This window comes from Herpailurus yagouaroundi, unplaced genomic scaffold, assembly GCF_014898765.1.
Source record: "Herpailurus yagouaroundi ecotype Mexico unplaced genomic scaffold, PumYag 77, whole genome shotgun sequence".
Taxonomy (NCBI): Eukaryota; Metazoa; Chordata; class Mammalia; order Carnivora; family Felidae; genus Herpailurus; species Herpailurus yagouaroundi.
In genome coordinates this window covers 6,778,331-6,801,249 of record NW_024412388.1, presented here as the reverse complement: position 1 = coordinate 6,801,249, position 22,919 = coordinate 6,778,331, and the positions used below count along the sequence as shown (strand labels likewise).

General features: G+C 61.9%; 1 protein-coding gene across 1 annotated transcript; it reads right to left on the bottom strand.

The window, feature by feature from the left end:
* Positions 1 to 1,082: 1,082 nt before the first annotated feature.
* On the bottom strand, positions 1,083 to 22,919 carry TMEM201 (transmembrane protein 201). Its single transcript, XM_040460638.1, has 11 exons — positions 22,898 to 22,919; positions 20,855 to 20,975; positions 20,173 to 20,367; positions 18,805 to 18,981; positions 16,717 to 17,066; positions 15,923 to 16,126; positions 10,414 to 10,646; positions 6,407 to 6,478; positions 5,558 to 5,857; positions 4,595 to 4,732; positions 1,083 to 3,178 (listed from the first exon to the last, which is right to left on the bottom strand). Exons 2-11 carry the CDS (start codon positions 20,972 to 20,974, stop codon positions 3,081 to 3,083), a joined length of 1,887 nt encoding a protein of 628 aa, XP_040316572.1. The 5' UTR covers position 20,975; positions 22,898 to 22,919; the 3' UTR covers positions 1,083 to 3,080.

The window sequence follows — 22,919 nt, the reverse complement described above, 5'->3', positions numbered from 1 at the left end:
GCTATTTCCAGATGTTCTACGATGAACAGGTTCCCCTTTTATAAGGAAACAACAGAAGACGTCAGCAAGGACAACGCAAGGGGACTGACCCTCCGGTTCCCTCCTCAGCACAGGCCAGGGGACCTGGGAGCCCCCAGCTCTTCTCCTCCTTGCAGGGTGGTTGGTCAGGGCCTCGGGGCAGGAGAACCAACCCTCGCTGTCAGTGAACTCCGGGGTCTGTTTGAGGTTCCACCTGCCATCCCAGAGGGCCAGTTTCTGGGAAGAGTGACTGGCCCAGCCTGGCCCCCTCCCGAATGCCCCCCGGGGAGCCACCCCACCCCCACCCCCCATCCTCCCCTTGGGGCTGTGCCCCTGTGTTGTGCTGCGGTTTGATCATCCCCTCACCTGTTACTTTGGAGTTAAACTGAGCCCACAGAAACGCAGACCCTGTGGTCACCGGGCAGCCCAAGCAGAGCTCATACATCGGACACTAAGGAGGCCCACCCCTTGGGCCCTGTCCCCAGTCTCCGGGCTCAGTCTCTGTCCAGCGCGGCACCCTCAACTGCTTTCTCCAGGCCCACCCTGCACCTGCCCAGGCTGGGCCTGAAGCTGGGTCTGCTCACCTGGGGGACTGTGAGGCCTCAGGGGCTGATGCCGAGCCCCAGCTGCTGGGAGGACCTGGGGGCCATCCCGAAGGGGCTCAGGAAACAAGGTCCGTTGCCCCTGTAGCTCTGGGGTCAGGTTGGGGACTGCTGGTTAAGATGGGCTTTTCTGCGGCGACAGTCAGCACTCTCTGCCGGAGCCCTTGCTCATGCGGTCCTGGGCTCCCTGCTCAGCAAGCTTCTGGTCGCCCCTCCTGGGCAGGCCTGCCCTGCGCAGCTGGTCTCCCGTTCAAATCCCTGAGCCTTCCAGGGGCGGCACGCCGCACCCGCATCCCCGACAGAAGCCCCAGGACCCCACCCTCAACGCTGTGCTGAAGGCAGGAGTGAACTGACTTCCAAGGGCAGCCAGGACGCTTCCCCCAGGCCTGAGCCGCCCAGTGAACAGAACAGACGAGACGGACTAAGGTATAGTTCAAAGGTTGGTATCTTTTTTGGTTTCCCTTTTTTTTTTTTTTTTTGCTTTTATAAAGAAAAATAAGGTTGTGTTTTTTGTTTGAAAGAAAACATAAGCCCCCCTCCCCACTTGGCCTCTCCCCGGCCCCTGCGGGGTGTGGGGACCGGCGGTCCCCGGCGGGAGGGGCCGAGGAGAGGAGAGGGCACTCTTGGGGCTTCCTCAGAGCCACAGAGGAAGGGTACTAGGGAATGGAGTTTGGCTTTGTTAGGCAAAAAAGAAAATTTAAAAACTTGGACACACGTGCCCGCTATACAAATGGGGGCCAAGAAGCACCATCTTCGAGTTGGAATCATCTCTGGCAGCTGGACTCAGGGTCCTGGTGCGGCCCCTGGCCCCCCCCCCCCACGTCCTGGGGTGGGGGGCAGGGAGGGGAAACAGCTCTCAGGACAGGACTAGGGGGAAGAGGCGCGAGGGAAAGTCAGGGCGACTCCTTCCCCACGTGGTAAAAAAAATCACTAAAAAAGCACCCAAGGCTTAAAAAAACGAAACCTCCCTGGCAGGGAGAACTGGGGGCATCCTGCTTACCAGCAAAATGCCTTACCTGGCAAAAATGTGTAGAAAAATAAAATTAAACTTTATCCCTGAATGATAAAGACCCTTCCTCTTGCCCTCACCACCACCACCCGCCCCCAGCCGCCAAGTCTCAGGATTCACCAAGGCTGCCAATTCCTCCCCGGGTGCACACGCCTGTGTGAGACACAGGCTGCCGGCACCTGCGTGCGAGGCCCCGGGTGGCAGGGGCTGCGGGGCTCGGACGGCCACATGCACACACACACTCCCTCCTCACAGCAGTGGGGGGGTTCCCTGTGCCAGACCAAGGGCCCTCCTTCCTCCTCTCGGGGGCAGGACAGGACCCCGGCACGGGTGGGGAGGGGAGGGGGCCGGGCTGTAGGAGCAGTGGCAGGGCCTGAGGGGGCGGCGGAGTGGGAAGGAATGAGAGCTCAGGTGGCCTGGAAACAGAGGCCACACGGAGCCCATGGAGGCAGCAGAATGAAAGGGAGAAAAGTAGGGTCTCAGGGGCTGAGAGGGGCCAGGCTCACGGGGGGGCAGGGGCAGGGGCAGGGCAGGGAGTGGTCTCACTGGAGACTTGCAGGTTGACGGGGCCCGTCCTGCAGTGCAGGCTGGGGGCTTGAGCAAGGCCCCTGTGGGCGGTGCGCGAGGGAGGGGCCCAGAAGCGCAGGCCTGGAAGCGGGGCAGGGTGGACCCTGGGTAGTGTTCTCGGGGTAACGGGCCGCTGCCCGGGAAGGTCACGAGAGGTAATAAACTAGGGGCACAAGCGGGCAGAAGGGAGGCTGGCCGGGGGCAGCAGGGTGTTTACACTGGAACTCCGAAGGGCCCTGGCCCGGGGACCCCAAGTACCCGCCTGCCCACCCAAGAGAGCCAGGGGGCTGGTAGAACGGGGGGAGACACGGGCAGGTGATGCCCATCCTCAAGGGGGCCTGCCCAAGGGGTCTGTTCTTCACCGGGCAGGGCCAAGAGCGAATGACACAGGGACCGTCCCTCCACCCTCCCCCACCCCCCGCCAGGGAAGCCGAGGCAGCCGCAGAGGGATGGGGAGATACAGTACGAGATGCGGGCACAGCCCCGCAGCACAGGGTCCAGAGGCAGCCAGCTCCTGCTGTAGCTACAGTAGTGGCACTCCCGCCGGGCGGGCCGGGTGGCAGGGAGGGGACCGCAGGGCCCCACGGCCCCTCGGGGATCCCTGGCTTCAGGATCGGGGTCAGCACCAAACACAACTGATCTCGGCCAAGGAGACGGGCAGGGAGGAGAGCGACCCCACGGACACGCTCAGCCCTGCGGTCGGCTCAGCGGTCGGCTGAGGTGAGGTGCAGGGGTCCTGAAGGCAGGACCGGCCCAGCGAGGTCAAAGGCCCTGGCGAGGATGGCGGAGCCCCTCAGGGGGGCTCTGAGGCCGGCAGTGGTGAAAGCAGCGTGCACCTGGGCGTCTCCAGGCCCCTCCGGGCGCTGGGGGCCGCGGACCGCGGGTCAGCGCAGGACCTGGTACAGGTAGGCCGAAGTGAAGAGAACGTTGGCAGCCAAGCTCACGGCCAGGAGGCCCCGGACCAGGGAGGGCCCCACACGACCTTTGAGAGAGAGAGAGAGCGAAGAGACCCGGTTAAAAGGTCCCCGTGCAGCAGCCCACCGGCCCAGCCCACCGGAAATGCAGCTGTGGGGCCTGAGGCCCTGCTCCCAGGAGCCTCCCTGCCCAGAAAGACCCCTGAATCTAGGGTCAGTGGGCCAAGTCCTGCCTCCCGGAAGGCACCTCGTCTCCTGAGCCCGTGCTACCAGGCGAGGACTGGGTGTGCTGTACTCGTACCCCATGAGGGGGCCTGGGGGCATGACCCCCACTTTACAGACAGAAAAGAGACACTTTAGAGGAGCAGTACCCCGCCCAGGCTTCCGGACCGGGGTTCCCGCCCCAGGTCTGTGCTCTGGGGACAGCACCCATTTCCTGTCGGCTCCAGAGACAGGGAACCATCTTTGCAGAAAGACTCCCCTCGTGACTGTCCATCCATCTTCTCCACACGCGTGTCCCCTGGGGACACCGGCAGTTGTGCTGGCCTCTGGGTGCTCACAGCGTGCCTGGTGCTTTACCTGGAACCAGGATTTGACCTCATACTGTGCCTGCAGCCCCCGCACTAGCCCCGCGGTGCGCCAGGCTCTCTGGCCAGCGTCTTCCCCCCATATCTGTGCTGGCGCAGAGGAGCCACTGCCCACACAGGGCAATGGGGACTTGAAACGTGGCTGGAAGAGCCGAGGACCTAGGTCTTTACTGTTACGCAATGTTAACTCTGGTAAACGTAAACCGCTCCCAGGGCACCCGGGTGGCTCAGTCCGTTAAGCGTCCGACTTCAGCTCAGGTCATGATCTCACAGCTCGTGAGTTCGAGCCCCGCGTCGGGCCCTGTGCTGCCAGCTCAGAGCCTGGAGCCTGCTTCGGAGTCTGTGTCTCCCTCTCTCTCTGCCCCTCCCCTGCTCTGAGTCTCTCTCTCTCAAAAAAAAAAAAAATTAAAAAAATTTTTTGGGGGCCGCCTGGGTGGCTCAGTCGGTTAAGCATCTGACTTCGGCTCAGGTCACGATCTCACAGTCCATGAGTCTGAGCCCTGTGTCGGGCTCTGAGCTGACAGCTCGGAGCCTGGAGCCTGCTTTGGATTCTGTGTCTCTCTCTCTCTCTCTCTCTGCCCCTCCTCTGTCTCATGCTCTGTCTCTCTCTGTCTCAAAAATAAAAACATTAAAAAAAAATTAAAAAAAATTTTGTCTTAAACGTAAACAGCTCCCTATGACCTTCTGCTGATGGGGCCTGATCCCAGGGTGGCCACGTTGTACGCCGGGCGGTAGCTGGACCTAGAAGGCGCTGGGTGGGTTCTTTAGTTGCCCTCTGTCACTCGAGGGCCCTGGAGGGCCTTCTCTCTCAGGGTCCCAGACGGACCAGATGACCGTGGCTGCGGACCCACAGCCCCTCCGCCCCTCCCCCGCCCCCCTCCCAATCGGAGCACAGACCTTTCCAGGCGGCGGCCTCCTCCACGCACCCCTGGGTGGTGGTGTCCACCACGCAGGTGGAGGACTGAGAGGAATCATCCTCCTTCTTGATGGAGCGGCTGCTGCAGGCACTGCCTCTTTCTGGCATCGACCTCATGTCTGCAGAGAGAAGAGGTGTCTCAGCGGGTGCTCACGGCTCACCCCCAGGCAGAGACGTGGGCCGGCTCTACCTCCAATCCCAGGACAGTCCTCAGATGTGGCCAGCCGTGCCCGTCCCAGCCCACCTGCCCTACCCCGGGCAAGGGGAGGCCAGGTCCTCGTTCATATCCCGGCCACGTGGCTGCCGTGAAGGGAGCTGGTTATAGACGCGCAGCAGCAAACTCGGTCGCCAACAGGCGGACGGCGGCCACAAGGAGGCTTCTGGGGGCACAGGGCGGGGCACGGGGTGGCAGAGGCTGGGACTGGGATCTCAACCCATCCTTCCACCTGTCTGGCCAGTGTTCAGACCCGCTGTGGCCGGGCCTTCCGACATTGTAAGAGACACAGGAAATCCACATGTTAACGTGAAAGCTCAAAATTTTAAACGCTGAAGCCTAATTTTAAAAATTTAAAGATGCTTTACAGAGCATCACTTGAGCACAACAAAAACATCCATGACCAGACAGATGCAGCCCAGCACGGTATCACGTGCTTTTGACCCATCCCAAGGAACAAAGGACTCTCAAGGTCAATTGCAAAAGAAGAAAATAAAATCAGCCAACGGAAGGCCATGTCCTGGAGCGTTCAAGGTCACCAGAAGCCAGGCCGGGAGCGTCTGGAGCTTGGGAAGAGTGGCTGCACACGCTCGGTAAGAGCAAGGACAGGCCCCGTGTGGCCACCTGCAGGGCCGTCCCAGCGCCGCACATGACCACAGTCGCCGTCACGGCCCCGCTGGGCTCTCCCACCTCCTGGGAGGGCGGCCGGGTGGGGGGGGGGGGTTCGTACCCACAGTGAGCTTCGTGTCCTGCGCCGGTGATCTCTGTGGGACGTGCGGCGGCTCGATGGGGAAGAGGCTGCCGTTGTGGGGCGAGGGTTCGTCTGAGCTGCTGGGGGTGTTGGGGCCCTCCCCGGGGGGCGACGGGAACAGCAGCAGCTTCTGCCCCTTCAGGTTGAGCCGGGCCGGGCTGATGAGGGGCCTGCGGTGGCGCAGAGAGCCAGAGCTGGAGGCCACGGAGCCGGCCACGGAGGGCGCCGGGGAAGGGAGTGGGGACGAGGCACAGCATCCCGACAGGAGAGAGAAGTAATCTGGAGGGCAGGAGGACGGCAGAAACGACAGCTTACGGGAGGAGTGAAAACAAGGCTGAATGTTTGCTACAGGCACCGTTATCCCTGATACGGCTGCGTGGTTCCCGGTGCTTTTCCTCTGTTAACCGGAGAGGAAAGATGAGGCTGTACCAAAACTTGGGGATAGAGGGGAGCCTGCCAGGAGCTGAGGGAAGGGAGAGGATCTCAGACCCTTAGCCGCGTCCCCCCGCCCCCGAGGGCACTGACTTAATTTCGGTCAGCTAACTCAGCTAATCCCGAGTGTGGTCTCCAACAATCATCACTGATAAGGGTGACAGCATTAGAGCTAATCCTAGAAACCACCACGCCCGTTTCACAGAAGAGGAAACTAGAGGAAACTGAGGCACAGGGCTGTTGGTCACTTGCCCAGGGCTGCAGAGCTGGGAGGCGCAGGACTGAGACTCGAACACAGAACCCCGTGGGACCCCAAAGCTCATGTTTAACCAGGCTGCCGTCCCATCCCATAGGATGCTCTGGAAACCCTGGCCCACACTTCCCTGTCCTCCTTACCTGGAACAGGAACCTCTCCAGATCGAGACACCTGAGACGGTGGGCGGCTCCCACTGAACAGATACCCTGAGTCTGGAGAGGAAACAGAAGGGGGATAGGTCAGGCCCGTGGTAATGACAGCCACCCACCCTCTCCATTCTCCAGCCGCCGTTCTGCTGACATCCAGCCTTTGTCACTTAGGCCGAACTTTCTCGAAAACACAAGCTCTCAACAGACTCCCTGAACTAGTGTTGGAGATCTCTCGTTTCAGGGATAAAGAAACCGACACCCACCCGCCCCCCCCCCCCCCCCATAGCCTGCTCTTTCTGGGGTCTTGCCCCTCCACTACCCTGTGCCTGCCGGCCTGCGCTGCCCCTCAGGGAACACTGAACACGCTGCTCTTCCTCAGTCATGTGCACCCCAAGGGCAGAGACTACACCCCACGTACCCTGTGTTCCCCCAGCGCTTAGCCGAGAGCTGAGTGTGGAAAGATCCAGCGACCACCGTGTGCCATCACGAGCAACTGCTGTTCTACCACCCTTGGGGCTCTGAGGGTCCCTTGGTCACAGCACGCTGCCTACCCCTTCCCCCCACCCCTTCCCCCATAAGGCCCAGGGACACAGATTCAGGCCAACCCATGTGTCTGGGTAAGGGTGGTCACGTGGCCCAAGCACAGAGTCCTTTCCAGGACTGGTTGTATGGATGCTAGGAGAGCAGTCTCTTTGCTGGGTGTGAGCTGTAGGGACGCAGGGGTGAGCCTGGATCAGGGAGGTGCAGGGGCGAGTAGGGCGAGAAAGAGAGACACAGGAAAGCAGAACCTGGCCCAGTGCCTGAGCCCCAGACCACCAGTGCCTCCTGGTTACCTGAGCCAAGGAGCTGCAGAAACTCTTCGTTAATGGCCCCCGGCAGTGGAGACCCTGGGGTCCCTCCGACCACTGAACGTCCCGAGACCAGCCTGTGTCCACAGAATTGCCCTGCTGCCCCTGGGGCGGGGCTGCTCCCGAGTCCCCTTGCCTCACACCTCACAGGGCAACAGGGAGACCGTGGGTCCTCCACGGTGGGTGGGATGCCACCCACCCCTCCCAAGGGGTCTGAAATGGAAGCTCCTCAGCTCTGCTGTCCTGGTGGGTGAGTACGGAGAGTCCTCCCAGGAGTGTCGGGCCCAGGGCAGGGCAGCTCCCGACGCCCCAGGCGTCTCCCCTCTCCACATTCTACTCAAGAGCCACCGGGGACAGAGAAGGACGTCTCTGCTCAGGGGAGATGAGGAAAGCCATCCTACTATCAACTCGGGGTACAAGCAAAATGGCCTTTAGCCATCTTGGAGGAGCTAAGCCTCTGGTCGTTGCTGTTACGGGTGTTCTCATCCCATACTAACGCCAGCAGTCGTGTCTGCTGAGGGCTTTGTTCTAGAAGCTTCCCTGATATGCCTACCTCAGCCCGGAGGCACAGCTGTCCATATTAGACCCTCCCAGGGTCACAGGCTGGGGGCCTGCTTGGCTGCTCCCAGCTGTTGGCTCCTGGCACTTGGCTGCCACATCAGGTGCTCACAACCACCCCATGACGTGTGTATTATCACCAAGCCTGGCTTACAGCTGGGCAAGTCTGAGCCCCCTCATTTTGCCACCGTCAGACTGGCAGCTGCTGGGCTTTTCTCCAGAGGGAGGGGCGGTGGTGGTACGCCTCAGTTTCTCAACCCTGCGTTTGCTCTACAGGGAACAGGAGGAGCAGGAAGGTGCCTCTCGGAGGTCCGGTCCCTGCCTTGCACCCTGTGGACATTAACTGGTCTTTTTTTTTTTTTTTAAAGTAGGCTCCACATTCAACGTGCGGCTTGAACTCACGACACGGAGATCAAGAGTCGCATGCTGTACTGACTGAGCCAGCCAGGTGCCCCAGTTATTTCAGTTTTTTTTTTAAATGTTTATTTATTTTTGAGACAGAGAAAGACAGAGCGTGAATGGGGGAGGGTCAGAGAGAGAAAGAGACACAGAATCCGAAGCAGGCTCCAGGCTCCGAGACGTCAGCACAGAGCCCGATGCGGGGCTCGAACTCACGAACCGTGAGATCATGACCTGGGCCAAAGTTGGATGCTCAACCAACTGAGCCACCCAGGCGCCCCTCCTTTTTTCAAAGAGCAAAAACCAAGGGGCGCCTGGGTGGCTCAGTCGGTTAAGCGTCTGACTCTTGATTTCAGCTCAAGTCATGATCCCGAGGTTCATGAGTTCAAGCCCTGTGTCAGGCTCTCTGTGCTGACAGTGTGGAGCCTGCTTGGAATCTCCCTCTCCCCTCTCTCTCAGCCTCTCCCCTGCTCACGCTGGCTCTCAAAATAAGTAAATATTAAAAAAAATTCTTTACATAAAGAGCAAAACGAGACTGCTGTCCTCTGCAGTTGGCACCTCTCTCCCCAAGAGGGCCCTCAGAGGGCTCTGGCAGGATTTGAACCCAGCAAGTCCCACAGAGTCCTGGGAGCTTGGGCCCCTGTCCCCACCTTGGGCCCCTTTAGCCCCATCCCCACCTGAAGGCCTGATGGACAGTTCTAGAGGACACTCCGGGGGAAGGGCTCAGCTGCTGGGCCTCCCAGGTTCCCACACCCAGGGAGTTCCACGGTCGCCCCCACACCCCTAGATGCTGTTCACAAAGAGCCCACAGAGGTCCCACCAGCTCCAGGGCCACAGGCAGGGGGTCAGGAACTCTGCTGGATGACCATTCCCAGAGGAGGAGTCAGCTCGTGTCTGGTTACACAGAACTATCTGGAGTCCAGGCATCTGGACTCAGGGCAATCCCACCTTGGATCCCACCCACCATCTGAGCCGTTCCTCCTGCGGTACGACCCACACCCCCTAAGCGGGAGGCCGCTGACCTGCACGTGACAGGGCCAGGAACCTGAGCTCAGGCACAAAGCTCAGCTCCAAGCTGCAGGGGGACTCTGGGCAAGTCACGGGGGTAAGAAACGGGAGCTCAGAGGGGCACCTGACTGGAGCTGGAGCCCCCAACCTGGCCGAGCTGCCGAGGGGCTCAAAGGAGACCCTGACCGCAGGTCACCGAGCCCGTTGTTTTGTTTTTTGTTTTTCGATGTTTACTTTTGAGAGAGAGAGACAGAGTGCGAGCCGGGGTGAGGCAGAGAGACAGGGAGACACAGAATCCGAAGCAGGCTCCGGGCTCCGAGCTGTGAGCACAGAGCACAACGTGGGGCTTGAACCCACGAACCGTGGGAGATCACGACCTGAGCGGAAGTCGGACGCTCAACTGACTGAGCCAGCCAGGCGCCCCTACCAACCCTGCTCTAACCCAGATGCCGCCCATATTCTTGGAGGCTGGGATACTTCCTCACGGCGGCTTCCCACCCCCAAAGCTGCTACCCCGGGAGCCAGGCCCCAGGACCCGCCCGGAGGAAGAGGCAAAGCCCAGTCTGGCCAAGTGGCTTCCCAAAGAGCTGAGGGCGATGAGGAAAGAAAAACTGGATTTGATTTGCAACGGACTTCCCAGGAAGATTCCACCAGAGAAGGTGAAGGAAGAGACAGAGGGTCTTGAGACAAGGACCAGGTGGGTCTCAGCCACACCAGAGCCCACGTGCAGCCAGCGCTCGATAAATGCGGCGGACCCGAGCCACCCCCGGCCCCCTGGGTCACACCAAAAGGCTAGGGGCAAATCTGCCAGCCCCCAGGGCCTCAGAACAACGGCAGCAACAATAACAGCAGGAATGGTGGGAAGAGACAGCCCCCAACGTGCGTGGACGTGGACCGGGTGCCCACTGCCCTTCCAGGAACCTTACATGCGTCACCTCACGTGCCCCAGACACCCCCGGGGCAGGTTCTACTCTACCACTGCCCTCGTCTTCTTTGAGGGCAACTGAGGCTCACAGCAGTGAAGACCCTTGACCGGAGGCAGCCACTGAGCGGATGCACTGGGGTTTGACCCCAGCTCTGCCCGTCTCTACAGCAGGAGCTCTAACCACCTCCCGCCCCCAGCCCACCCCGTGCCCGGCGGGCGCCCCCGTGTCCCCCGCCTGCCCACGCTGGAGCGCCTCTTACCTGCCCGAGTCAGGGAGGGTATGGTCCCCAGCGAGAGGGCCCGGCTGAGGCGGCCCGGCAGCGAGGAGGGCGAGGCCCGTCGAGGCGAGCGGAACAGCTGCTGGCTGGCGAGCGGCAGGAAGCCGGGCGGCGTGGGGATGAACAGAGACGGCGAAGGGCCGGTGGCGCTCGGGCAGGGCATGGCCAGGCCGGGGCTCGTGGGGAAAAGGCCGGCCGAGTCTCTCGGGAAACACCTGCGGGAGCCCGTCGGGCGCGGGAGAGAAGAGGAGGGTCAGCCCCGGGAGGCCCTGGAGGCGGCCTCCACACAGGTCCCGTCCCCTCTCCCCTGGTGCCAGGTGGGGCCGGAGTCGGGGTCCCAGGGAGGCGTGCGTTAGTTGAAGCGGAGGAGCGGCTCGACCACAGTCACGCCATTAGGAGCGGGTGGCTGGGAGGTGCCAGCGTGACCCACCCCTCCCGGCATGCCCCCTCGGGTCCCACTCAGCCTCACAGCAAACTAGCTCCACTACGAGTCTCGGGATTAAAGTGACACTGTCGCCCTTGCCAACCTCATGCCGACCCTTCGCCTTGAAGCAAGAACGCCCGACCCCCGTGCCAGGCGCTCAGTAAAAGGCCAAACCTCGGGCTCCCCCTCGCCACTCCGTGCTCCGTGCCCAGAGCCTCCTGACAGGACGGCTGAGCTCAAGGCGCCCCCTGCTCCCCGGGGCCGGCCTCTGGGAACCCCACTGCTGCTCTCTGGTCTGGGACGCTCCTCTAAAGCCCCTTGCGGAGCGGAGGGGGTGGGGGCGGCCAGGCTGGGGACTCCCCGGGGAAGAGCTCTTGCGGGACGCAAGCCTAACTCCAGCTTAGAGAAGACCCGTCAACGATTGCAAGGCTGCCCAAAAGACGGAAGGTGACAGTGTCTCTTTAACTCGAGAATGGGAGAGATCACACAATGGGACCCGGTGGCCCCAAAAGCCAGAATGTCAACCATGCTTCTGATTAAGGCAACCGATTATGGGGGGGAGGGGAGGGACGGAGGCAGTTAATACATTAGTCTGCCGTCTGGACGGAGCTGGGGAGGTCCAGCCTTACCTCAGTGCCAAGGGACAATTGGGGCCATGGACAATGTGCCGATGGAGGGGCAGGCTGGCTCAGGCCCTGCAGCAGAGCCGGGGGCCTAAGGGACCCGCCCTGGGCCCATCACGACCACACTCTCAGGGCGCTGTTAGCCACACTCCACTCCACTGACTTGCTCGCTACTTCTCACCCCCACCCCCTTAAACACCCCTTACTACGAGGCAAGTGTGGGGTCTGCTGCTGCCCTCCTAGAGAATCATGGGACCTTTTCATGCCTTCCGGGAGCACCAGGAGACTACCTGGATGTCAGAACCAAGGGCAGGGCCCTGCATTTGGGGGACATGGAGAAACCGAGGCAGGAACTCATCAAGCCAATCACCAGAAGGGTCTGGACAACCCCAGGCTGGACGTGCTCGCACTCCACGTGCTGACTTTGTCCTGCCCAAGCCTGTCTGACACCTCCCTCCCCACCCCCACAACAGCTGGGATAGAGTCTGCCTCTTAACAGAGAACAGGATTTTGTGTCATCATTTGTAGAGCAGTGACACCGTATGGCAGAATGGCGCCACCACCTCGGGGATTAGCTGGGGGAGGAAGGGACACTGAACTCACTGAAGATGCCCTGGGACCGTTGGCCAACTTGCTCTGATCACGTGTGAAGCCGTCCCCTGCCGGGGCCTGCACCTCCCAGAGGATGCAACGGGGGCAGGCGGTAGGACCCTGCGCTGGGCTTCCTGCACCCGCCCCCACCCCCCACCCCCGGTAACCAGCGAGTGAGGGGAGAGGCTCCAAGGTGGGCTGCGGGGTCCAGAAGTGGTCAGCTGTGCCCAGGAGAGGCTTCCAGCGTCTTTCCGGCTCTTCCCTGCTTTTCCCAGATCCTGCTCACACCTGGGGCCGCCACCCCAGTGCTTAAAGCTCAGTCTCTCATCCATCTGGCACAGGTGCTGTTCCCAATCTCTGATCCCACTAAGAATGTTGGCACCGAGCAGGAGACAGTTCTTTGGTCTGACCCCTCTTGCCGTGACACGCAGTGACATCAGTCAACCAGCAGATCCTCATAAAGTGCCAAGCGAGCTCCCATCGTGGCTCTGTGGCGGACGGTCCCTGGGAAACTCCCGTAAAAGAGCCCAATCTCTGCCAGGCTTCGGAGAGCTCACAAGTATCGAAGCTTCCTCTGGCAAGGCCCCCTCCTCCCTCCCCCACCCCGGCCACCCTGCACCCACGCACCCCGTCTCAGAGAGGCACTCAGCCCTGAGTCCGAATCTACGTCCACTGGGACAGACGGGTTCCGGGACAGGTCAGGAGGCTGTACCGTGTCCCATCTGACACTGAGGGGGCTGTCTGGTCTTTTTCGACCCAATCCCAGTGCGAGACGGGAGCAGAAGGAGAGAGAGAACTACATTTTACGTAGCAGTTTATTGAGACGGAGGAAAAGACGACCCAGCAGGGCACGTGAGGGCAGCCAGGCCCGGAGCCGCCCGATGCCCACGGCGCCAGCACCCAAATCTGACCCCCCGTGGGCATGCCTGTACCCCCGAGTCCCCTGCCCCTGGCACAGAAACCTCTGAAGGAACGTGAAAGAAAAAACAAAAAAGACATGGTACCTGACGGCCGCCGGTAAAAGCAGAGTCCCGGAGGCATTTATTGAAAATACAGCATGAAAAACAAGACATCTACGGCCAGGAGTTACGGTTACAGCAAGCGTCACCGGCCAATCGTCCACGGTTCTACTACACGACCAGAGGGCAAGACACTGCGCAACAGTCACGGACAGAAGACACACGGGCTCCTCCCGGGCAGGTGCGTCGAGGCGGTGGCTCAGCCCGTGGCGGGGACCCCGGACGCCGAGGGAGAGGACAGCCAGGGGGGGCCTCCCTCGCGTCTTGGAGACGGTCACCCCGACCCCAGGCGGTCTGACAGTCGTCCCCAGTGGAGGGGACAGAGGTCCTCGGTAGGGGCAACACACTTCCAGTTAATAAGCCATGATCCCAGTGATGCCTGCACTTCCTCAGCTGTTGCCAGTAACATCAGAAGGCGCTGGGAATATGCTCCAGGTCATGAACTTTAAAGGACAGACACGTAATTTTAAAAAGTCACACAAAACTCTAAAAAGCGCAGGAAGCCTCCCTCCTACGAGGCTCGGCTCACGAGGGCGTCTTTCCGTCCCCGGAGAGGGCAGGAGAGACATCTGCTCGGCAGGGGCTCCTGGCCAGCACGAGAGCCGGTTATGGTTATTATAAATAATTTAACTTAAATACACACATACACACAGATGTCCTGCTTCTACTCCACGCCAAGAAAAGCAGTAATTAGCATCACGCCATCAGTTTCCTTGAGAACAGGGGATCCACACAAGAGGGCGGCTCTGCCATCAGACCAGCAGTTGTCCGCCCGGTACCTGCCGCCTCCTCTCCCCTCTCAGGCAGGCTGACTGGGGGAGAAGGGACAGGCGGACGGGCAGTCCCCCCCACCGCCCCAGCCCAGCAGGCTCTGCCAGTCACCTAGCGCCTCGCCCTCTACAGAGAACAAGCAGAGCCCAGCCAGGCAGGGCACTGACCGAGGCCACACGGCTAAGGGGGCCGCTCCAGACCCATCCGGATGCCAGGCTGGGCATGAGTGGTGTGGGCTGGCTTCTTAGGGCCCCAGGAACACGAGGACCATGACGGTGGGGCTCAGGCCCCATGAGGGGCCCGTCGGGCTGTTAGCTGGTGGCCCCTTGCCGAGTGTGACCCTCACACGCATGGAATCTGCCTCTGTCCTCCCCGGGCTCTGATGTGTTGTAAAGGGGAGAGCACGGGGTCACTCCTGGAGGGAGACTTATACTCAGAGTGACGAGTGGCAGGGCACCCCGGCCCTGGAGGGATCTGGGGCCCAATGTGGGGTCAGCAGAGGGCAGAATGCCTGGATGGAGACAGCCTTGGGCCGCCTGCTGCCAGGGCAGGTGGGGGGGGGAACGGACACTCAGAGACAGTGCCCCGGGCTAAGTGCTTCCTCCGCACGTATCCACATCAAGGTCAGCATTCAAAGACCCTGGAGAGAGGCCCACCTTCCATTTCACAGATGGTAACCGGAGACTGGGAAGAGCAGGGGCCTGGCCGGGACCACACAGCTACTGAGTAGCAGCCCTATTCCCCTGGAGCGGTGACTCTGGGTCAGCACTGTCCCTACCCTCCCACCTGACCCACAGAAAGGAAAGTGCCTCACAGGGAAGCACAAGGCAGGAGGCCCGGCACCCTCCACGAGGGGCTCCAGGGGTCAGGAGGGTGGTGACAGGCCAGAGAGGGACAAGGTGACAAATGACCTGCTGCCATGTGTGTTGCTCTTGGGCCCCTGCCCTGTGCTGCCCATAAGGAGCGAGAACTTTCCCCAGGCATCCTGCGGGGGCGAGAGGAGGAGACGGGACGTACCAGGCATGGGGTGGGGGAGCAGGCCGAGGGCACTCGGGTCTCCACCGCCAGCCAGCGAGGGCAGCCTTGGCTCAGGAGGCCTCACCCCAGCCCCTGCAGTCCTGCCTTTGCAGGGGAGAGCCAGGCGCGTCTCGGAAGAGGGAGCAGCGCATGCGTGCCCTGGTTCCATCTGGCCCCCAGCAGTGCCCAAATCACAGACGAGTAAGACTGCTCAGAACCCCAGCTGGGCGAAACCCCCACGGCCTGGCTGCTAAGACGCTTGCTGACCACAGGGCCAGTGGGCCTCTCTACGGCCCACTGCGAGGAGAGCCTCGCCCCACACACTCGTGGCCAGTCTGGACCCAAGAACTGTGTTCTCTGTTCCCAGGGCAGGAGGCTGAGGGACAATGGGTCTCAGGAAGGTCTTGGAGGAGGAACTGAGCTATGAATCCTGGGGGGGTGGAGGGGCGGCGGCGGCGAGCCCTGTGTCCTCTTGGGTCCCCGGCTCCGTGAGGGCTGGCTGGACAATGGGCAGGACCGAAAGGACAGACCGGGGAAGTGACGTGGAGACAGGGTGGGGGGCTCTGCTCTGGCCCCTGCTCAACAGCACCCGCCCATGCCCAGCAGCCCGAGTAGTCAGGCCACACGGCAAGGGCCCAGCCCGCAGCCACCGTCACCAGCCCCTGAGATGGGGCAAAGTGAGAGGAGCAGCAGGCAGCAGGGACCTGACCCCCACCGCCCGCTCAGGACCGGGGCGTGGCCTCTTTGCACTGCCAGCCAAGGCCCCCGGTCAGAGGCAGGTCGCATGGGCCACCCGTGTCCCAGTCTGGGGGCAGCGATGGGCTCTTTGGCCAGAGAGGTGCGGCAGTGGTGGGTGGCTCTAGGGCACTTGGGGAGTGGGCGGGGAGGGTGGCTTGCTGGTGCTGGAAAGCACGGGGGGCGGGGGGGCTCTAGGCTGGGCGGGGGCAAGAGTGAGGCAGGTGACAAAGACGCAAGTCACAGGGGCCCTGCTCTGGGCCCGTCCGTCCGTCTGTCCTCCCCCCCGCAGTCACTGCTGCTTCTCTGACCTTCGGGGCCGGAACCTCCGCGTGCCTGTCGCCTTCCTTGTGGCCACGGCTGCCGTGAAGCCCACCAGGCAGCACAGGGATGTGGTGCTGAACTTGAGCGTCTCCAGCCAGCCGGGCGAGGCGGCCTGTAGGTACTGCTCCGCCAGGTGCAGCCCCAGCAGCAGGGCCCACAGGCAGGTGGAGAAGGCGTCGATCCTGCGGAGCCTGCGGGGCAGAGTGGGGGCGGCGGTGAGGGCCCCCAGCAGCAGGACAAGAACCCCCCCCCCCTGTGTCCACTCCCCCCGCAACCCGGCTCGGAGGACAGAGTCCAGGGCCAAGAGGAGAGCGGGGAGCCTCGGACTCCCACTTCCAACACCTCCACACTGCACGGCTGAGCAGCTCAGTTCCTCCCAGTCTATACAACCGAACCTCCCTCAGAGCCACTGAGCCAACACGGAAGCCACTCATTACAGGGTCTGCAACCGCACAGGGGGCACAAGGGCCCCACCCGGACCCCCGACGACCGCAGAGGCAGGTGACTGTCATCACCCGAGGGGGACGAAAGCACGCCACGAGGCCCAAGCGCACAGCGGTGAGGGGCAGGCTGGCTCTGGGTGCCACCACTCCCTCTCAGGCAGGCCACTTGTCTTCCTCTCGCCCCTCAGACTCCCAGCTGCCGGGGAAGAGAGACCGTGTCTGGCTCCGGCCACACCGCGGAGCCTAGCGTGTGGCCGTGTGCCCAGCAGAGCCTCTCGGCTTCAACCCGAGCGCGTTTCCTCCCACCGAGTCCCGGCCCTGCGTGGCCCCACACGCACCTGATGCGGCCGGCCAGCAGCATGGCCAGCAGGCAGGTGAGCAGGCCCAGGGCCACGACGCCCATCTGGTGGCTCTGCCCGAAGGCCCAGGCCTCCCGCAGCTTCTCTGCCGCGTGCTCGGGCAGCAGACCCAGCAGCTGCTGCCAGCCGTCGACCCCGGGGGCAGTGCCGTTGTCAGGGGTGGCCGAGCCGTTGCCACCAGGCGGCAGGGCCGGGGGCAGGGTGGCCTCTGGGGCGAAGGGGTTGCTGGTGCCATAGAACGCGATGGTCAGCAGGAAGGTGCAGGCCAGGAAGGCGAGGGCGCGGAGCACAATGACCTGGACCGGGGCCTTCGCCGAGGAGGAGAAGCTCTGAGGGAGAAAGACCGGTCGGAGGGGTGGCCAGAGCCACCGACAGCCATTCCCGGTGCCCACTCTGCACGAGGGCCTGGCCAGCGCCCCCAAGCGCCCGCCGAAGAGTCCACCTGGTTCCTGATGGTCAGAGGTGGTGCCTTCCTCACGCCTTAAACCCTTACGTAATCCCAGCTTGGTCTCTAGGTTTCCTGCTGGGTTCCACTCATCTGCCTCCTTTCTTGGCCTTCACCGGCTGGGGAAGTCACCCCGGCCGGCAGGGACTGCTCTATCACGTTCTTCAGAGAAACCCTTTTGGTGGTAGGGTGATCAGGTTTCTTTCAAGTAAGTTTTTTAATCATTTCATCAGGTTCTCATCAGAAATTCCTATTGTGATTTTCAGTGGAATTGCAATAAACAGAGAAGAGAACTCTGGCCAAACTGAAGTTAAAAAAACCCAGTCAAAAAAACACAAAAAATGAGCTGTTTGGTCTAGGAACACAGTGGTGAGGGGGGAAGCTGAAGGTCAGTGTCCTGCTGTGCAAAACCGGCCGTGCGGGCCGGTGGTGTGGCCTCGCGGTCAGGGACCTGGCACTCAGACTGGAAACCACATGCCAGTTGGACACAGAGCACATCTGGGCAGGAACGTCTCTGGCAGGGGATGGTTTTTACTTCTAAATCCACTTGCTACTACCTCAGGCTTTTTGAAAATTTTTTAACGTTTTATTTATTTTTGAGAGACAGAGCACGAGTGGGGGAGGGGCAGAGAGCGAGGGAGACACAGAATCTGAAGCATACTACCTCAGGTTTTTTAAACCAGAACATTCCATTAACCAAGTATAATGATAATTAAAAAGTTTTTGGCCAGGTAGTCTTGGCGCCCAGCCCTCTGCAAGTTCTCGAACTCCGAGTCTGGCTTCCACAGCTGTAGACGGGAGTCACAGGGCCTCAGGGGGTATCCACCACGAAGGGTGCTGGGGGGAGCGCGTGCCTGTGTCGGAGAAGTGCCCGGGTCCGCTAGGACCCTCACAACCCCTGGCCCAAGCGCACAAATACACATGTATTGGGGCATCTGGGTGGCCCAGTTGGTTAAGCTTCTAACTCTGGCTCAGTCATGATCTCGTGTCTGTGGGTTCGAGCCCCGCCTCGGGCCCTGTGCTGACAGCTCGGAGCCTGGAGCCTGATTCAGATTCTGTGTCTCCCTCTCTCTCTGCCCCTCCCCACTCATGCTCTGTCTGTCTCTCTCTCAAAAATAAACAAACATTAAAAAATTTGAGGGGCGCCTGGGTGGCGCAGTCGGTTAAGCGTCCGACTTCAGCCAGGTCACGATCTCGCGGTCCGTTAGTTCGAGCCCCGCGTCGGGCTCTGGGCTGACGGCTCAGAGCCTGGAGCCTGTTTCCGATTCTGTGTCTCCCTCTCTCTCTGCCCCTCCTCCGTTCAGGCTCTGTCTCTCTCTGTCCCAAAAATAAATAAACGTTGAAAAAAAAAAAACATTTTAAATAAAAAATTTGAAAAACCGTATGTGCGTATTACAACACAGACCCACTCTTCTTGGGATACCTGCTCAGGCCAGTGGCACGAAGAGGCCTGCGAACAGCTGGGAAAGGGGTCCCGGGGGAAGGCTACTGCCTCCAGGAAAAGGGTCTCGGCTCTGGAGAGCTGCCTACAGTCTCGGGGGCTCAGCCCCCCAGCAGGGGTTTCCTGCACAAAACCAAGGGCCGTGACTCCCCAAACGCCCCGTGGGGTGCCTTGCTCCAACCTGCGTGTGGGTCTGGTCGGCTTCCCGGCGCTTGAACTGGTGGCTGAGCAGCAGGGCACGCAGCTGGCGGTTCTGGTGCTTGATGTAGTACTCGACGGCCGCCTGGCAGGGCCGGCACAGCTTGTACATCTGCTCCAGGTGGTGCCGATACACCTCGATCTCCTCGTCATACCTGCCCTGCGGGGGGGACGACAGAGGCTCAGGGTCCTGGGGGGGGCCCCTGGGGGTGCTCGTGTTGAGCAGGTCAGATCTGGGTTCACTTACAAGGGCGGTGACCACGAATAAGTCGTGCCCACTCACAACCCGCTTCCTCCGTGCCCAACAGGACCGATGGCCTCCTACTGCCTGCGGCGATGTTGGCCACGGGGAGTGAGGCCTGGCCCAGAAGCCGACACACGGCAGGGGCCCAGAGGTGACAGGAGCCACTCTAGCCGAGTCCTGTTGCCGCACAGGATGCACCTGGAGGCCAGGAGCTCGGGATGCGGTCCCTGCTTCAGGTTCCGCTCCCGGGTCCCAAGAGCTCCAGCAGGGCAGGTGAGCCAAGGGAGAACCCAGCTCCGGGTGGACGCTACTTAGATGGAGGCAGAGGCCTGCCCGTGCGCTTAAGACCAAGGGTCCAGAAAACACTAGAGAACCAAGGGCTTCAGTGGGAGCTGAAGGGTGCTTTGGGCTCCAGGAATATTTCAGAAGATTCGAGTCCCACACCCCCTTCTCCCAGAGAGGCAGCAACACACCTCTCCTTCCCTGTTGCCAGGGGAGCCGAACATTTCAGTCTGCAGTGGCCAGGAGAGTTATGGGTCTGATCTCTGGCTGGGACTGAATGTGCCACAAAAGCTTCTCTGCTTGCCAAACTGCACACGCCTTCCCTTCTTTATGCAGGTTCCCGGTCTCCCCCTGCCTCCTCCCCTCCCGGCGGGATCATGGGAAAGCCACAGTCTCTGGGCCTCAGCCGGGCTCTTCTCCTGCGGTCAGGGGACCCCCGAGGCGGGCGAGGCCTGCTGGGGGGCGAACTCTTAACACCAGGCTGCTCCCCTATCATCCTCTCCCCGGAACTGCAGGGCAAACTGCCTGCCCGGCCAGTGGACAAGACGGACTCAGGGACGCGGACAGGACTGGTCCAAGAGGGCCCGCGTGGGGCGCCCAAGGACCCGACCTCCCCCTGCCCTGGGACACGCCCCTCTGGCAGGCACTGGGGTTTCTACAATGACGTCCCGGGCTTGGAGCCCCAGGACAGCAGCAACCGCGAGACGGAGGGAGGGCGAGAAGTGTGTTCCAACGGGGACGGAAGAAATAACACACCCGGAACGTGGGGCCGGTGCGGCAGGGGGAGGGGGAGGGGGCCGGGGCCCCGCCTCGTGCCCACCTCACCTCGTCACGCGGTGCGAAGGCGGCCAGCTGCTTGATCTTGGTGGTCTGGTGGTGGCTGCACCTGCGGCACAGCAGCACCTGGCTGCTCACCCACTGCTGCGGCTGCGCGGGGGGGCGGGGCCCCGGCACGCTGCTCACCACGTGGTTCAGGTGCTCCAGGTACTGGGCGGGGATCGGCTTGTTGTAGTCGCCGTTCTGGGGGTGGGAGGGGACCCGAGTCAGCAGCGGGGAGAGAGACTCAGGAGAGCCGCCACGGATGCCACGTCCGGCAACACCCCGGGGGAAGTGGCGGCGGATCCCAAACACCCCCTTTCTTTACAAGCAGCGGCGGAAGACTTTCTTTTAAAGCAGCCTCACGGGGAGCCCGACAGGCAAGACGCCGCGAGTGTGGCCTGCCCCCTCCCTCGGAATCCTGCCGTGGGCCGGCCGCCCGTGTTTGTGAATCGAGTTTTCAGGTCTGCACCACCTGGCAGAGCAGGGCCGCTGCAAGGACAGCCCGCAAAACCGAAAACACGGTCCGGCCTCTGCAGAAAGCCCGCCGACCCCTGGTCTAAGGCAAAGCGGTGGATGGGCCTCAGAGCCGGAAACATCTCGGTCTGAACCCTGATCCGCTGCTTCTCGTGGCAGGGACACTGGACAAGCTGCCTGGGTCCCCGGCCCCGCCGGCCCCACCCGGCCGTACCTCCTGGAAGCCGTTGTACTGCTCGCAGTGCGGACAGTCCCAGCAGTTGCGGTTCCCGTACGGCACCACCGTGTCCTGGTTGCAGAACCAGCAGTTGACGATGGTGTGCGTCGGCTTCATCCTGTGGACGAGGACACGGTGGGGTCAGCCGGGAGGACGCCGCCACCCGTGCTATGGGGACCAGAGAAAGCATGGGGAAGCAGGACGGGGAACCCGGAGCTGAAGACGCCGCAGCCGGGAGAAGTGACGAGGCGAGGGGCTGGGCTGCAGGTTGAGTGCTGGCCACAAGGACCTGCAAGGAGGCCGAGGCGGGGACAGCGTCTCCTCAGGCCTCCAGGCGAAGCCTGGCCTCCTCCCTCCCAGCGCCGGGGGACAGCTGAAGACGCACCAGATACCGTGCCACCAGCCCCTGGTATCCTGGGGCTCAGGCATGGGGGCAACGCGGACCAGAACCTACCAGGCCACAGGGCCGAGAGTGACCAGGCTCGAGGACCGCCCTCCCAAGGCCCGCAGACCTCCTGAGCCTGTCCCTGGGCTGTGCAAACAGTGCTCCTCAGGGAGTTTGCAGATGGCAGGAGCCTCCTGTGCTCCAAAGATGAAAAAAAACCCCAAGAGGGTAAGGTCAAGGAGGCTGAGGGGTGGGGGACTAGGGACAGCTGCTCAGACTGGAGCCAACCCTCTCTACTGGAGGGATAGGGCAGGCAATCCACAGTGGCCCTCGTTGGCCACACATGTGGTGACAGGTGGGGGCTGTAGGATAATCCCGGCCCAGACACTGGGGGGATCTGTGCTCTGGGCCCCTCCACCCACCTCACTGGCTGCAGGGTGGGGTGAGGGGGAGGGAAGGGGGGAGTACAGCAACTGCCCAACAAACGCCTCCAGTCCCAGGGATCTAGAAACAATGCAGGCGATGGGTGGCAATTGCTTGAGCCCTGGGGTCCCGGCCTCATGTCTCCTAATCCCCCTTGTCGTCCCCCAGAGGCCACCTCCAGATCTGGGGCGCTGCCTGGGCCCCTAACGTACTGGGCAGCCGCACCACACGTGCTGCACGACCCCAGGAGTCCTGGCTCTGCCAGCTTCTAGATGTAAGCCCCAGGAGGCTCCTCCTCTCCCAGCCTGGCCTGCCCCTGCAAAACGCGAGTGGTCACAGAACCTGTGCGTCCATGTGTTATAACCATCCACTGACACGAGACACGTAAAGGTGCTGTGCGACGCAGAGGGCCAGCTCTGTCACCCTTCTGTCCCCGGGCCTGTTGGGGGCCTCAAAGGAAGCTCCTGACACCGCAGCTGCCTCCTGGCCGTGCCCCTCCATCACCCCCCACTGAGCACGGGCAGGTTATGAGGGTTGTCCGGGCCTCAGTCTTAACCACCTGCCAACCGGGCACAAGAGCATGTCAAGGATCGGAAGTAATGCCAGTCTAAATGCCCAGTAAGTGGTAGTTATGGTGAGAAGGGGAGGGGGGAGAGGAGGATATGCATCCAGGGTCCACAGAGGGCACCCTGGATCACCCCCAGCAACCACAGTGGCATTCTCCCTGCCCCTGCTCAGGCCAAAGCCCTCATGAGGGACCAGGGACCGCCGCATCTTGTCAACAGCAAGAGGCCAGAGCAAAGCCTGGCCACGGCAGCAGTGGGCAGTGTGGCACTGCGGTCACGGTTTTGTGGTGTGGCCTTCTGCGGAAAGGCATCTGCCTCCCGGACCGTCCACTTCTTTATCTGGCCAATGGAGATAATGATAAGCCTTGCCCCGAAGGGAGGCTGCTGAGAGGGTAAACCAGGGAGTTTAGGAAAGTGCTGAGCCCGGCAGCTGCTTGGCACAAGGCAAGCTGACGGCGTCCCTGGGCTCCACGCTAAGAGCAGTGGAAGGCGGCGCCAGGCAAGGTGAGAGGCGGGGAGACCCGCTCTGCCTGGATGCTGGCACTCTGGCTTTCTCTTTGTGATCTGCACCTGCTTTACAGGCCTCTTTGTCATAGCGCGGGGCGGGGGGGGGGGGGGGGCCCCCACACCCCAGTGAGTGACGATGCAGGGTGAGAAACCTCTCACCTGACCCCCAGCTCCCTCCATC

What these genes read in the sequence shown, in the direction of transcription:
- TMEM201 (XM_040460638.1), bottom strand. Translation starts at nt 20,974, where the DNA reads ATGAAGCCGACGCACACCATCGTCAACTGCTGGTTCTGCAACCAGGAC. An exon ending in CTGCTGGCCGGCCGCATCAG is followed by an intron (nt 16,127 to 16,716) that starts GTGCGTGTGGGG and finishes TCTGCCCCGCAG; the next exon opens with GCTCCGCAGGATCGACGCCT. An exon ending in GGACACGAAGCTCACTGTGG is followed by an intron (nt 4,733 to 5,557) that starts GTACGAACCCCC and finishes TTCTCTCTGCAG; the next exon opens with ACATGAGGTCGATGCCAGAA.